The 15470-nt window shown below is 40.0% G+C and overlaps 1 protein-coding gene across 8 annotated transcripts in view; it reads left to right on the forward strand.

Annotated features, from left to right (window-relative positions):
• Positions 1–15470, forward strand: part of GRIK1 (glutamate ionotropic receptor kainate type subunit 1) — a 438990-nt gene that overhangs the window by 313916 nt on the left and 109604 nt on the right. For 7 of the 8 annotated variants that reach the window (XM_043449029.1, XM_043449031.1, XM_043449030.1 and 4 more), the window contains exons 5-6: positions 1029–1082; positions 4060–4233. In XM_043449029.1, coding sequence (XP_043304964.1) covers positions 1029–1082; positions 4060–4233 — 228 coding nt within the window. The remainder of the gene's footprint in view (positions 1–1028; positions 1083–4059; positions 4234–15470) is intronic. The other variant, XM_043449033.1, reaches the window with a different exon arrangement.

Here is a 15470-nt window from a genome sequence, read left to right on the forward strand (position 1 = left end):
TTTTAATATGCTGTCTAGGTTGGTCATAGTTTTTCTTCCAAGGAGCAAGTGTCTTTTAATTTCATGGCTGCAATCACCATCTATAGTGATTTTGGAGCCCCCCAAAATAAAGTCAGCCACTGTTTCCACTGTTTCCCCATCTATTTCCCATGAAGTGATGGGACCAGATGCCATGATCTCAGTTTTCTGAATGTTGAGCTTTAAGCCAACTTTGTCACTCTCCTCTTTCATTTTCATCTCAGTGGACACCATTTCCAGGAATCCAAGAGAAAGACCACAGTCTAAGAAACTACCTCTATTTAGAATCTTTGTCTTTTCTGTTTACCTCTTTTTTTCTCCTCCCCACCAAACAAAAACCATACACACAGAATGTTGCAACTGCCAGGATCCCAGTTAGGTAACAGATAGGTAACAGAATCAGACTTAAGAGGCAGTGAGAAGAAGTACAAAAATAGTTCCATCTTTCTATTTATAAACAACCCTCTTTTGCCTATTCATAAGATGGGATAAGATGGGAAAAGGTAGAAAGGAGAGTTTCAGCGATATGAATATGTATAGATTTTCATTTAAATACATCTACATATCAGTATTGCCAATTCAACATTTAATGAGTTTTACTCTGAGGCATTATGATAAGTGCTAAAGCTAAGAAGATCAATAAAATATATACCTCAGCATGGGATTACTCAGAAACCCAAGCGTAGAAAAGGTAAGTCTCTGAGCCATTATGGACAGCTCCAGATATAAAATACGTTGATCATGAACTACTTTTCAATTTGATCAGCCGACCAATTTCTCCCATGAAGGTCAAGCATAACGTGATGAAAACACATAGGGTGGAGGTCAGTGGCCTGGGTCCTAGCTCCACGTTAATCACTGCTTTGCCTCAGGTTTCTCTCTACTGAGTCTCTGGATTTCCAAAGCTCCTTCCTATTTTACATCTTCAGGCTACTGCAGTCAACCTACTAATCATCTATTTCTTCTTCTAATTCTGTTTCTGATTCTTTTCCCTTATTTCTCTTTGGCAGATCCTGTTCATGGGCATGATGACTGAATACTATCATTACTTTTTCACAACCCTGGTAAGCATATCTGATGGAAATGTATTTTACACTATCAAAAAAATCTTTGCGTATTTTAAAGTCAGCCCTGGTGTCAAAGGCAGGATATTGTCATGGAGGTTTGTTTTATTTTCCTAAGAATCCTCTAAATCTGGAAATGGTAAACAGCAAGTATCTTCCTTCCTTCCTTCCTTTCCTTCTTTCTTTCTTCCTTTCTTTCCTCCCTCCCTCCCTCCCTTCTTCCATTTCTTAACTAGCATCAATGCATGTGCATCCAGAAAGGAGTTAAAATAAAGCTTCCATTAAATAGAAGCTGCCAAAGTACAAACTACTAATAAAGAAGAGTCATCTGTATTTTCTATATGTACTAGAGGACACACTAAAGTGTATCTTGGCATGCTATCTGATGTGATTTCCCCACCTGTGTCCAGGGGACAGCTGGTTTAGCCAGGGGTCACCTGTCAGGTGTTTGGAAGACTATCAAGATAAGGAACTTGGTAGAGGCTTCCCACATTGAACATTCTTCATCATAAGAAAAACCATGGCTCTAAGCCTGAGACATTCAAAAGAAGCTATACAATCTTAACTTTTGAGAGATTATCAGGTCGAGGAAGAATGGTTGAAGCATTTAACACATCAGAATGATGTGCTAGCTCTCAGCCACACACACACTACACCACTCCCAGCACACACGCTCCATTCTCTTACATGAGAAGAAGACATGTGGTCAACCTCCATTTCTAACCTGTAAAAGTGTGTCAGCTAAAGTCTGCCCAGATTTGCGAGATTCAACAAGAGTATCATTTTCCCAAAGGAATCTGGCAAAGCAGGCTGGTGCATTAGGGAAATCAAAGCCTTTGGAACAAGGACCAGACAGGTCTCGGGCACCTACTTCTGGAAGCAGTAAACTCCATTCCTGAGAGCAGGGAGGGCTACAGAGGATATCACAAGACTAATGCTTTGGGGTAGCTGTTAAAATTATCACTGCTCCGGAGCTCGGAGTCAGGGAGTGGGACGCAGGGCAGAAGTTCCTGAACTGAAGTTTCCGTGGTCTTCACCCCCTCGTTGACATACTGATGGGGTCCTCTATCAGAAGAGTCAAGGGAGACCCTGAGAACTAGAAAGTGTCTTACTCTGCTCACAACTATTGCCCATCCCCACCACTATGAACACGTACGTCTTACTCAAGGTGAGATGGCCATCTGCCTCTGAACTTTCTATCCTTCCCAGGTGTATATGCCTTTAAGAGTTAGTTTGGTTGAAATTTGAGAAAAATATAAACAATGAAGCCTAAGAAGGCTACTCTTCAATGGAAGGACAGACCAGTTGCCTTCACACTCTTACTCGTTGCCTCATCCTCCACTAACAAGGGGATGTTGAAAATTGGCCCTCGAACTCTGCTTATTCTGTCTTGCACAGAAACAATTTGGAGACCAAATGAATATTCAACGTATTTAGCATATTCACATGAGTGTATTATATTTCTGTACTGTTGAATTAATAAGGGAATCAATATACATCCTGGAAGTTTCCCACTGACCCCCTGTAACTTGAATAACTTTCCTTGTATTCATTGAGTGTGCTAAAGGAATCATTCTGCCTTGGATCTTATTCTTTAAATTTACTTCTTTAAGCAGTTTCCTTTGGTTTTATCTGCATTCTGCCATGCTTTGCTTTTGTTGTCTTACCACTTTTGTTCATGAGTATCAATGAAACTTAAAGAAAAAAGAAAATTAGTCACTCAGTGCAAGGGAAGTAAGCATAACAGTTTAAAATGCAGAGCATTTTTTCTCACATGAGCCAGGTATTCAGAACTGCATTCTTAAGATTCCGCAGTCTAATCTAAAGTTATCTTGGAAGTAGTGATACAGAAGAGTTATTCAAAATAATACATGCATATTTATCTTCCACACATATAAATCATGAAATGTTTCTGAAGTTTTCCTCTTAGTAACAACCGTCATCACAGGTAATGTGCTGTCTTGTACTTTCAATAAAGCAGTTACACTGGTAGAAAATTTTTATGGAAGTTTTTTTTTCTTTTATTAACTGTTAAATACTGTTTTGAAATTTTGGTTCATTCCAAAATGTGAGATATTTTAATGACATCCTTTACAGTCTCTTTTCTTTATAGACAAAAGGTGAAACGGTCACTTAAGTCTATTTTAAATGCAAACCGACAAAATTTTTGGTTTAAATTCAGCCCTCATATACAATGGAAAACACTAGGGTGGGTTCAAGTTCTTTCCCCTGAAACATTACCTAAAAAGAACAAGTTCTACTGATAAGATATTCATATCCACACAACCACAGGCTCTAGTTTATTCTCTGAAAAGAACCCTTGGTTCTTATTCTAAGCTTGTGTCCAGTGAGCAATTTTCATGCTCTCATTATATGAGACATAGATTAGTTTCAATGAGCCAGGAAATGGTTGGGGTTTTTTTGTTTTTGCTGAGAGTGATCTTCCTGTCAAATGTATATGCAAGATCCAAACTTCACCTCCTTTGCAGCGTGGGGCAGAAAGTTATGAGGGAGACAAGTGGTACTGCCACTACAGGCCAGTCACATCACCACTCAGGACCTCAGTTTCCTCGTCTAGAAAAGAAAGGCAGTGTACGAATGGACACAAAGGCCCCTTTCAACTCCCCAGAGGACTATGTCCTTAGGAACAAAATTCTCTAGCTTCTCAGAATGGCATATCCTATGTCCGAGGGCTTGCTAATTACTGGCAGCTTAATTCCTGTTCTCGGTTTATACAAATTCTAACACTATTGCAAAAACAAATAGATGAAAATGAAAATTATTACTGCCTTAGAACTTGCCAGGCAGCATGCAAATGAAGAACAACAGGAAACGTTATTTCATAGAACCAATGTGATGATGGCTGCCATGCTTATTTTAATCTGTTTGTTGCTTCTGCAAGCATTAGCTCTCTTTTGCATCAAGAACACTGACAATATTAACTCTTTCTACTTTTATCATTTTTAATACTGCACAGGACTTATTTGCTTTAGATCTGGAACTCTATAGGTACAGTGGTGTAAACATGACTGGGTTTCGGCTGCTTAATATTGACAACCCTCACGTGTCTGCCATCATCGAGAAGTGGTCCATGGAGAGATTGCAGGCCCCACCCAGGCCTGAGACTGGCCTTTTGGATGGCATGATGACAGTAAGTGGCTTTAAATAAAATTATTTGAGATCATGTTTGACTTCCTCAGGGGTTAGGTTAAGAATATCATATGCTTTCTATGGGCTATCCTGGTAACCCAGGTGGCAAAGAATCTGCCTTCAATGCAGGAGACCCAGGTTCCATCCCTAGGTCAGGAAAATCCCCTAGAGAAGAGAATGGCTATCCACTCCAGTATTCTTGCCCAGAGACTTCTATGGACAGAGGAGCCTGGCAGGCTACAGTCCTGTGGGTTGCAAAGAGTCAGATACAACTGAAGCGACTTAGCACACAGATAGCATGCTTTCTATCGTGCAAAGAAAACGTGTTATAACCTGTGCCTAGACTTGTATGCGAGGAGGAGGAAGGATTTTTATGGATTTTAAGAGCTTGGGCATGGCAACTGTCAAAAACTGCTTTTTGCAACTTCCTGACAGTAAGGGCCTCAGATTAAAAGGTAAATGCAAGACTGTCACCACTGTCAGCTAAATGGAGGCAAAGCATAAACCAAAGCAAGGGGAAATAGGAAAAGGGTTACCCCCGGGAACGTGGCCTTGGGAAGGAGGGAGGGAAAGAGGAGGAGCAAGCTGCCTGTAGAGGTTCTTCAGAACCAGTTTGCTCTCCTTGCTTCTGCCACATCTCAGCAAGCAGAGGCACACGTGGAAAAATCCAGATTTCCATACGGTTGGAGTGTTCACATTCTTCTTGTCCAGGGTGCAGGAAGGCGCACCTTTGCAGGCATTCACGGTGCTTTACACCAGCCATATGTCGCTCTCAAAGCAGATGCCAAGCCTGCCTCCTACGGAGAGAGAGGTACTCTGCTAACACATAAATTGCAAACTGCCTCATCAGAGAGCTTCTCACTAACATCATCTGTCTCTTGTTGTCAAATGCACCTACCCTAGCTTTATTTCTCTAATGAAGCTCCCTGTGTGATGAAAGAAAATTGCAGGAAATAAAAGAAAAAAAAAAAAGATCTCTATGTCAGAACAGTGTCATCCAAGAGAAAAGATATTGGGAATGCGGGCAGGTAATAGCATTTTAAATTGGCTTAGTATTTCATTCTCTGTTCCCATCATCGGGAGAAACACTCTTGCTTTTAAGATGCAATTTACTGATAACTGAAAGGCATCATCTCACAGATAAATAAACTTGGGATTTCTATTCTTTTTCTATCTTTTTTGAACAAGGTACAAATGAAAAAAAAAAAAAAGAAGAAGAAGAAACAAATGAATTAAGTGGTTCTGGATGATTCCATGTTTAAGGTCCCTGTCTTTTGTTCAAATCTAAAATAACCCTTAAAATATACAAAGTGATCTGAGAGATAATGATGGAAAGCATTTTGGTACAAATGAGCCTTGGGATGACTTGAAACATTGCTTTGAATAAGAAGTAGAAAATATCCAAGGAAATGCTAGACTTCTGTAAGGAAAGATAAAGAAAGAGAGAGAAAGGGAGGGAGGGAAGGAGAGAGAGAGACTAAAAAAAAGTTGCTGGTATATTTTTCCTCCTGGAGTTGTAATCCCAATGTGTTCAAATACAGTTCAAAACCTTCTGTCCACCCTTTACCCCCACTTCTCAAACAAGATCTCTATCACAGGATGAGATTGCAAGTCATTTTTACCTGTGTTCCTTGAGTACCACTGAAAGAGTTAGAGCTTGGACCTACCTTAATACAGATGTGAATTCATGCCAGACATTAATTATTCATCACAAGTATGTCTTAATTTATCAAAAACAAAAATTGTCCATTGTCTTCAATTATACTGAGCTGACAGAAGAGTTTGTGCATATTGACTGAGATGAGACAAAGCACTGAATGAGGCAGACAGAACCATACAGTTCCCACCCAGCCAGGCTCACCAGTCCTGTGGACAGGAAGCATGGCAGCCCCAGGTCCCCAGGGATGAGAGACTCTCTCTAGAGTTTACTATAGTCTTCTCATCTAACCAGAGGAGTCATTGTTACTAGCGTTGTTGTTGTTGTTATTATTATAAACTCTAAAAGGAAATAGGGATTTATTAGAACAGAAGGTGGCTCAGCAGGTTGCTATAAAAGTGGGTAGAGCAACTATGTTAGATTATGACATTACTGGTGAAAAACAGTGGTAACTCTCAGTTGGCCACTAGAAGGCAGATCCCACGGTTATGCAGATAGAGCCTTGCTATTGATCCTGTGAAGCATATGTTGACCTGTATTTTTTCAAAGAGTCCATTTTGCAGTTCACTGTTTCATTTTGGCTGATTTGGGAGTATAGAAACAGTCACAGGAAGCTTAAAGGGCAAGTATAATAAGGGAAACCAACTCTGAATATTCACTCAAAGGACTGATGCTGTAGCTGAAGCTCCAATACTTTGGCCACTTGATGCGAAGAGCTGACTCACTGGAAAAGACCCTGATGCTGGGAAAGATGGAGGACAAGAGGAGAAAGGGGGCAAAAGAGGATGAGATGGTTGGATAGCCCATCACCGACTTGATGGACATGAGCTTGACCAAACTCTATGAGATAGTGAAGGACAGGGAAGCCTGGCTTGCTGCAGTCCATGGGGTTGCAAAAAGTCAGACACGACTCAGCAACTGAACCACAGCAACAATAAGGGCATCTGATGAACTGATGGTTGAATGAAGAGAGCACACCCCAGGCCCCCAAGACCAGGCCCAGTGTTAACAAGTCTTTGTTCTCAAATAGCCTCTGAACTCAAACTCCTTCTTCTCTACCTTAAAGATAAAAACTCCTTTGGTTTCAATTCCACTGTGTCTATATATCTCCGATCCATATTTCATTCATTATTATTTTTTTTCCTAAATTTTATTGGAGTATAGTTGCTTTACAATGTTGTGTTATTTCCTGCTGTGAGTCAGGCATCAGTTCAGTTCAGTCACTCAGTCGTGTCCGACTCTTTGCGACCCCATGGACTGCAGCACACCAGGCCTCCCTGTCCAATCACCAACTCCTGGAATTTACTCAAACTCATGTCCATTGAGTCGGTGATGCCATCCAACCACCTCATCCTCTGTCGTCCCCTTCTCCTCCCACCTTCAATCTTTCCCAGCATCAGAGCCTTTTCCAATGAGTCAGTTCTTCTCATCAGGTGGCCAAATGATTGGAGTTTCAGCTTCAGCATCAGTCCTTCCAATGAACATCCAGGACTGATCTCCTTTAGGATGGATTGGTTGGATCTCCTTGCAGTCCAAGGGACTCTCAAGAGTCTTCTCCAACACCACAGCAGCAATTCTTCGACACTCAGCTTTCTTTATAGTCCAACTCTCACATCCATACATGACCACTGGAAAAACCATAGCCTTGACGAGATGGACCTTTGCTGGCAAAGAAATGTCTCTGCTTTTTAATATGCTGTCTAGGTTGGTCATAACTTTTCTTCCAAGGAATAAACGTCTTTTAATTTCATGGCTGCAGTCACCATCTGCAGTGATTTTGGAGCCCCCCAAAATAAAATCTGTCACCATTTCCACTGTTTCCCCATCTATTTGCCATGAAGTGATGGGACCAGATGCCATGATCTTAGTTTTCTGAATGTTGAGTTTTAATCCAACTTTGTCACTCTCCTCTTTCACTTTCATCAAGAGGCTCTTTAGTTCTTCTTTGCTTTATGCCATAAGGGTGGTGTCATCTGCATACCTGAGGCTTTACTCATATTTCTCTCAGCAATCTTGATTCCAGCTTGTGCTTTTTCCAGCCCAGCATTTCTCATGATGTACTCTGCATATAAGTTAAATAAGCAGGGCAACAATATACAGCCTTGACATACTCCTTTTCCTATTTGGAACCAGTCTGTTTTTCTACATCCACTTCTAACTGTTGCTTCCTGACCTGCATTCAGATTTCTCAAGAGGCAGGTCAGGTGGTCTGGTATTCCCGTCTCTTTCAGAATTTTCCACAGTCTGTTGTCATCCACACAGTCAAAGGCTTTGGCATAGTCAATAAAACAGAAATAGAAGTTTTTCTGGAACTCTCTTGCTTTTTCAATAATCCAACGGATGTTGACAATTTGATCTCTGGTTCCTCTGTCTTTTCTAAAACCAGCCTAAACATCTGGAAGTTCACAGTTCATGTCCTGTTGAAGCCTGACTTGGAGAATTTTGAGCATTGCTTTACTGACGTGTGAGATGAGTGAGTCTGGCATACGTATACATATATGCCCCCTTTTGTGGATTTCCTTCGTTATGCAGTAGGTTCTCACTAGTTACGCTTTATGCATAGTGTCCATGGAGTATATAGGTCAGTCTCAGTCCCCCAAGTCATCCCACAGCACCTTTCCCCTCTTAGTGTCCATGTGTTCGTTCTTTAAGTCTATATCTGTGCTTCTGCTTTGCAAATAGGTTCATCTTTACCATTTTTCTAGATTCCACATTTTGGGCTAATATGAAAGATTTGTTTTTCTCTTTTGGACTTACTTCATTCCTGCATCTCTAGCATTTGCTGCTTCCAGAGCTTGGAACGTTCCCCTATTCAGGTTTGCTCAAAGGTTACATCCCTGAAGACACCTTCTATGAGCCTGCTACCTAGTCTAGAACCCCCTCTTCCTCTTATTCTCCCTCTGCTAACCTGTGTTACTTTTCTCTGCGGCCCTGATGCCGATAGGTCACATTCAGATCTGTTTGTTTGGTGCTATCACTGGCAAGGATATAAATACATGAAGCTGGAAATTCTGTCTGTTCATATTCTGCTCTGTTCTCAACACTAGGAAGAGGCTGGCACAAAACAGACCTTCAATAAACATGCATTTAATAAAAGAATTAATGTACTAAATAATTGAGGTCTACTACGTATGCACTGAGGTCTACTAAGACTCAAGATATTAAATGAAAAATATGCACGTAGCCCTGAGATAATACTGCAAAAGTCCAGAGAGCTTCTATAAATGAGAAATGGGCATGATTAATAAAAATAGAGATTATTCTAAAGTAATAATATTATTTCAAAAATTAGTCATACACTAACCACTATCGATAATTAAGTAATACTCTTTTAATGAAATTGCTTTCTCCAAAATCGCATGCCATTTCCTCACTGTTCTCCAAAGTGAATCTCCCTATAGTCCTTTATCTTCATGTGTGCCAAGTACATGCACAGATGCCCTTATGAACATAATATATAGGATATTTTTAAAAACCTATGTATTTTGACATTCCATCTACTTATCTACTTTTCAATGTTTTAACAATTAAGAATTTCTTAGAACATTATGCACTAAAAATATCTTCAAAGCATATTATTATGTCAGAACACACTCAAACCTGAAAATATGTAAGTCCAAGAATTTTGACTTCAGAGGTAAGACATATATATATTAATAATAAAAAAAAAATTGACATTAAAAACAGGGTCAAAATTGAGTTAATTAAGAAAACTGTTACTGAGTCAAGAGTACAAAAATAGTGAAACTCATTATTTAAAAACACCTTGAGATTTAAAAAGAGTGTTTTATCAACTGAAGTGTTAGTTAACTGAATAGAGTGATTTTGTAAAATGTACTTCATTTCTTTTCTCTACGGTTAAATTTCTCTCTTGGACTAATTCAATCTATTGGGTTTTGAGGACAGACTTTGGTAATGGAGTGGCCCATTCTCAGATGGATTCTTCTCTGACTGTGAACCAAAATTCTGTGTTATTCAATATGACACAGAGCCATGGAAACAACAAAGCTTTGATTTGTCATCTGCCTTCCCAGTTCTTCAAATGCATTCACAATGTGAAGTTAAGTCAGTACCCTCATCTCACATGTAACTGTTTCCTGTAATGATGATCCATAGAGAAGGCAACTCTGAGTCTCCAACTTGAGAGTCACCCTGAGTGTCTACTGCCGTCGTGTCTACCCTTCTGATAAAACAGGCAGTGGGATTCAGTGGAAAAAGCAAGATCTTTCCAGATTAGGAAAACCTAGTTTAGTCCTTCCTATGTCCCTGAATAACTAAATATCCTAAATTGTGTAGCCTCTCTGAACCTCCTAGCTCATCTGCATTCTGTATAATAATACTTTACAGTGTTACTTTACAAATTCAGTTAGGTAACATACACAAAGCCTTTAGGACATAATATTGAATTTACTTAATGGCACCTGCTGTTTTGCCAATTTGTATTCAATGAAAGAAGAACAAAAGGCTTTCTGAAAGAAGAGATTCTATCTTATTCAAGGCAGGGTCCAATTCTCTACAAAGACACACGTTCTTCTGTTTGCAAGTCTAGTCCAAGATAGCCTCTTCCCTGGGATCTGTGTGACCTTGTATGACCAATGGCATTACCCAGTTCTGTTTCCCAACTCCACATAAATCCTCTTTTCCCTATTCTTGTCTTTCTCAAAAGCTGGCAAATACTCATTGAGGTTCTCAGTATGTCAACTTCTGTGCCAGACTGCACTAGAGCTGCTCTCCTAATTACTGAATTTCTAGATAATGAGTACAAGGTGGTATCTTTGCTACCTTCCACAACCTTCTTCCAAACCCAAGCTCACTTGCAAGTTGCTCGTCTCTACTTCCCGGGTGCTCACCGACTCTCCTAGCACTTTGGCTCCCTCAGAAGCCTCCACCCCACCAGCTTGTGCTCCCTTGCAGGGGTCTTGTAGCCAAAACATGAGGCTTCTCACCCTTACCAGAATCCTCGTTTCAAGGGGCGTGTCTCAGAAAAAAGAAGGACCAGCTAATTCATGCTAAGAGGCAACTTGCTGTTAGCTCTATGTGTGGGTGAGATATTAACATTTTAATAGAGGAAACTAGGAAATGAGGGGGATGAGGTACTATTTGAAAGCATTTCGCTGTTAGAGAAACGACTTGTTTATCCATATCAGGGTAATGTGAATGTTTCCAAATTTGGAGAGAAGATGGGAAATCCGTACATTTCACATATTTGCTCTCCAAAGACTGGGTGGGTCTCCCTTCAGCACCCTGATCTCCTCTAGGTTTTTCCAACAACAGCAACATGCCAGGCAGGGAGCAAAACGTGGAGACTCCATAAGGCTGTCTCAGGCTTTTAGCTCTCATCCCTAAGGTGGCATAGCATCTCATTGGTTTGTATTGGAGTCCCCAAGGCCACTTTATTGGGGTCCCCAAGAGCTTCCCTGGTGACTCAGATGGTAAAGAATCCACCAGCAAAGCGGGAGACCTGGGTTCGGTCCCTGGGTTGGGAAGATCCCCTGGAGAAGGGAGAGGCTACCCACTCCAGTATTCTCTCCTGGAGAATTTCATGGACTGTATGGTCCCTAGGGTCACAAAGAGTCGGACACGACTGAGCAACTTTCACTTTCATTTAGGAAGACTCAGAAATCAGAAAAGGTGTTATATTCATAATTACAATTTATTACAGAGAAAGGATACAGATTAACATCAACAAAAGTCACGAAGACCAAGTCTGAATTGACAGTGCACACATCAGCAAAGATGTGTGACAAAATGTATCACATGTTGCCAACCAGGGAAGTGCATCTGAGCCTCAATGTCCAGGGATTTTATGGGAGGTCAGTCACATAGGCAAAGAGCATCTACCTAGCTGGCTTCAGTTAGTCTCCAGCCACTCCAGAGGTCAAACTAATGTGACAAGGTCCAGAGCACCAAGTGAACAAAAATAAGCAATCACCATGAGTCACACCATTAGCATAAATTATTTGCATTACCCATGACCCCAGTGATGCAAAGACACTCTGATTAGGCAGAATATTCTAAAGAGGCAGTCTTTATTGTAGTGGTTTTTGCCATACATTGACATGAATCAGCCATGGATTTACATGTGTTCCCCATTCCGATCCCCTCCTCCCGCCTCCCTCTCCATCCCATCCCTCTGGGTCTTCCCAGTGCACCAGCCCTAAGCACTTGTCTTGTGCATCCAACCTGGTCTGGTGATATGTTTCACCCTTGATAGTATACTTGTTTCAATGCTACTCTCTCAGAACATCCCACCCTCGCCTTCTCCCACAGAGTCCAAAAACCTGTTCTGTACATCTGTGTCTCTTTTTCTGTTTTGCATATAGGGTTATTGTTACCATCTTTTTAAATTCCATATATATGCGTTAGTATACTGTTTTGGTGTTTCTCTTTCTGGCTTACTTCACTCTGTATAATGGGCTCCAGTTTCATCCATCTCATTAGAACTGATTCAAATGAATTCTTTTTAACGGCTGAGTAATATTCCATGGTGTATATGTACCACAGCTTCCTTATCCATTCATCTGCTGATGGGCATCTAGGTTGCTTCCATGTCCTGGCTATTATAAACAGTGCTGCGACGAACATTGGGGTGCACGTGTCTCTTTCAGATCTGGTTTCTTTAGTGTGTATTCCCAGAAGTGGGATTGCTGGGTCATATGGCAGTTCTATTTCCGGTTTTTTAAGGAATGTCCACACTGTTCTCCGTAGTGGCTGTATTTGTTTGCATTCCCACCAACAGTGTAAGAGGGTTCCTTTTCTCCACACCCTCTCCAGCATTTATTGCTTATAGACTTTTGGATAGCAGCCATCCTGACTGGCGTGTAATGGTACCTCATTGTAGAAGCCCACTTTCAATGTGCCTGTTTTGTGATCCACGTGCTGTAAAAATATCCTTTTAGAGGCACTGAGCATGTGGTGTCTTCTAAGCTTTATGTGTAAACAGAATGTGAAAACAAACACATTTAGAAGAATAAAATTTGAAACACTGGCCATTTTTTTTGTATATATTTACTTAAAATGGCTTGAGAGTTGCTGTTTGGTAAGCAGGCCTCTAGCATAAAACTGAAAAGGGGAGGAAATTCAGTGCTAGTTTATTTGTGCTATAAAGTACTTAAATGTCTTCTCAATCTAAGAAAACATTGTATAAAAGGGGAAGCATAATTTTAGAATAAATGATTTTCTTCTTTGAATTTGGAAAGCACCAATCTGGCCTATAGTTTTGAATCTTGTTATTACTTAGCTCAGTGTAGAGACAACCTTGACAAAGAAAGTTGAAATCCGAGTGACTAAGTTAAGTGTATAGAAAAGTTCGACCATTGGAATTCCTCTCCTCACGTTTCTCTATCAAATCAATCATCAATCAGCCAATTAGTGAATATACAAACAAATGTATATTTTAAAAAGCTATATTCCAAGGCCCAAAAGTCCCAGGTCCCCATAGCATGATAGTTGAGAGCATACGCTCTGAACTCAGCATTCATCCCAAGATGAAATCCTTGCTCCTTCCCTTACTGGCTATATAACTTTAGGCAACTTATTATTAAAGTTATGTCTGGTACATTCAAGCCTCAATTTCTCTGTCTGTATTTGGGTTTCCCTGGTGGCTCAGATGGTAAAGAATCTGCCTGCCACTGCAGAAGACATGGGCTTGATCCCTGGGTCTGGAAGATCTCCTGGAGAAGGAAATGGCTACCCATTCCAGTCTTTTCTTTTTTTTCTTTTGGCTCACTTCAGTCTTCTTACATGGAGAATTCCATGGACAGAGGAGCTTGGTGGACTACAGTTCATGGGGTGACAAAGAATTGAACATGATTAAGCGACTAACACTTTCACTCTTGACTTTCAAAATGGGGAAAATACCTACTTGGAAGGTTTAATTTCAGTAATTAAAGGAGATAACATGTAAAATGCTTATAGTGTCTAGAACGTAGTTAATCGCCAATGGATATTGATCATGTTGACCTATTATTTAAACCATTAAATCACCATACAAATACTTGGTTTAGATGCAACTCAGCTTTGTGGTTGAGACCATAAACCCGAGCACCAGCTTCCTGTGTTTGAATCTTAGCTTTCTCATCACTAGTTTGGGGACAACATGTAACTGTGTCAATTCTTCATCCATAAAGGAGTAGAAATTATGGTGAAGACACAATGACTGCAAAATATTTGGAAGAGTACCTGACATATAACCCAATGTATGTGCATGCTCAGTTGTGTCCAACTCTTTGTGACCCTACGGATTGTAGCTAGCCTGCCAGGCTCCTCTGTCCATGGGATTTTCCCGGCAAGAATACTGGAGCGGGCTTTCATTTCTTCCTCTAGGGGATCTTCCCCACCCAGGGATCAAACCCATATCTCCTGAATCTCCTGCATTTACAGGCATATTCTTTACTGCTGAGCCACTTAGGAAGCCCTGACATATAAATGCTCTATAAATGTCAGCTATTACAATAGACTGCCTTTTAAAAAGGCCCATTCTGTCAATAGATAGGCCTTAGACTAATCACTTAATTTCCCTGAACTTCAGTTTTCTGATCTGTAAAATTGATTATATCAGCCTTGAACTGAAATGATCAGAATATTTTTAAGCTTTAACAATTATCACCATCACGGCTTCTACATATCACTCATATTAAGTGTGAGTGAAGCAATTAATCTTAGAAATACATCATAAAACCTTGGAATTATACAGTTTTCACAAAAAATTATTTTAAGCATGAAATAACATTAATTCCTTCATCTAACATTTTTTAAACAACTTTCATGTGTCAAGAACTGTGCTAGCCACTGAAAAATGAAGTTGAGCACTTTTATCGAGAAAGAGATATAAAAAGACTAATATATTATATGAAAAATGCAATGATAGAGATTGCCCAGAATAATAAGCATTCAAAGTAGACATATTCTCTGGACTCAAAGACTGATAGAATACAAGGTGTAATTCCCCTTAGTTTCTCTTTCTACCTCCATCAAGACATTTTCAATAAATATTGAATAAATATATGCTGAATAAATCATCTTATTTTGGAAAACTACATCATAGTCTTCATTCTGTGACCTAGATTTTTGGTTTGACTATACAAATTACTGGTTATCTGTATGACCCTACATAAATCAATATACTGCCTGGAGGTCAGTTTCCTAAATAATAATAGCTTGATTCATGTGTTCTGTTTATTTTGTGGGGTTGGTGAGAATTTCAGATGAACTAGTATATTTGAAGTTTCTATGAAAATCCTCAAGTAAAATGCAAAGGTATTATATGATTTTATCCTTAAAAAAAAAAGCACAGGGCAGTACTTCAGAAAATACTGAGAGTATTATGTGAAATTTTGCAAATGAGAGAAATCTCATGAGTCTAAGAATGACATAGCCAAGCCCCTGGCCCCAAAGGAATGGCTAGTTCCAATTTCTATCAGGAAAGCAAGTGCTAACAAGAACACATGTTTTCTGAGCAAGCTGCAGAGGTCTGTTCTTCTCAGAGTCTCTTCAAATCTGCTATTGAATTTCATTCTATGACTACAGCCTTGTTGACTCTGGTCAATGGAAGTGCCCAATATCAGTATCTTTATCTAGAA

The sequence above is a fragment of the Cervus canadensis genome, chromosome 27 (assembly GCF_019320065.1).
Source record: "Cervus canadensis isolate Bull #8, Minnesota chromosome 27, ASM1932006v1, whole genome shotgun sequence".
NCBI lineage: Eukaryota > Metazoa > Chordata > Mammalia > Artiodactyla > Cervidae > Cervus > Cervus canadensis.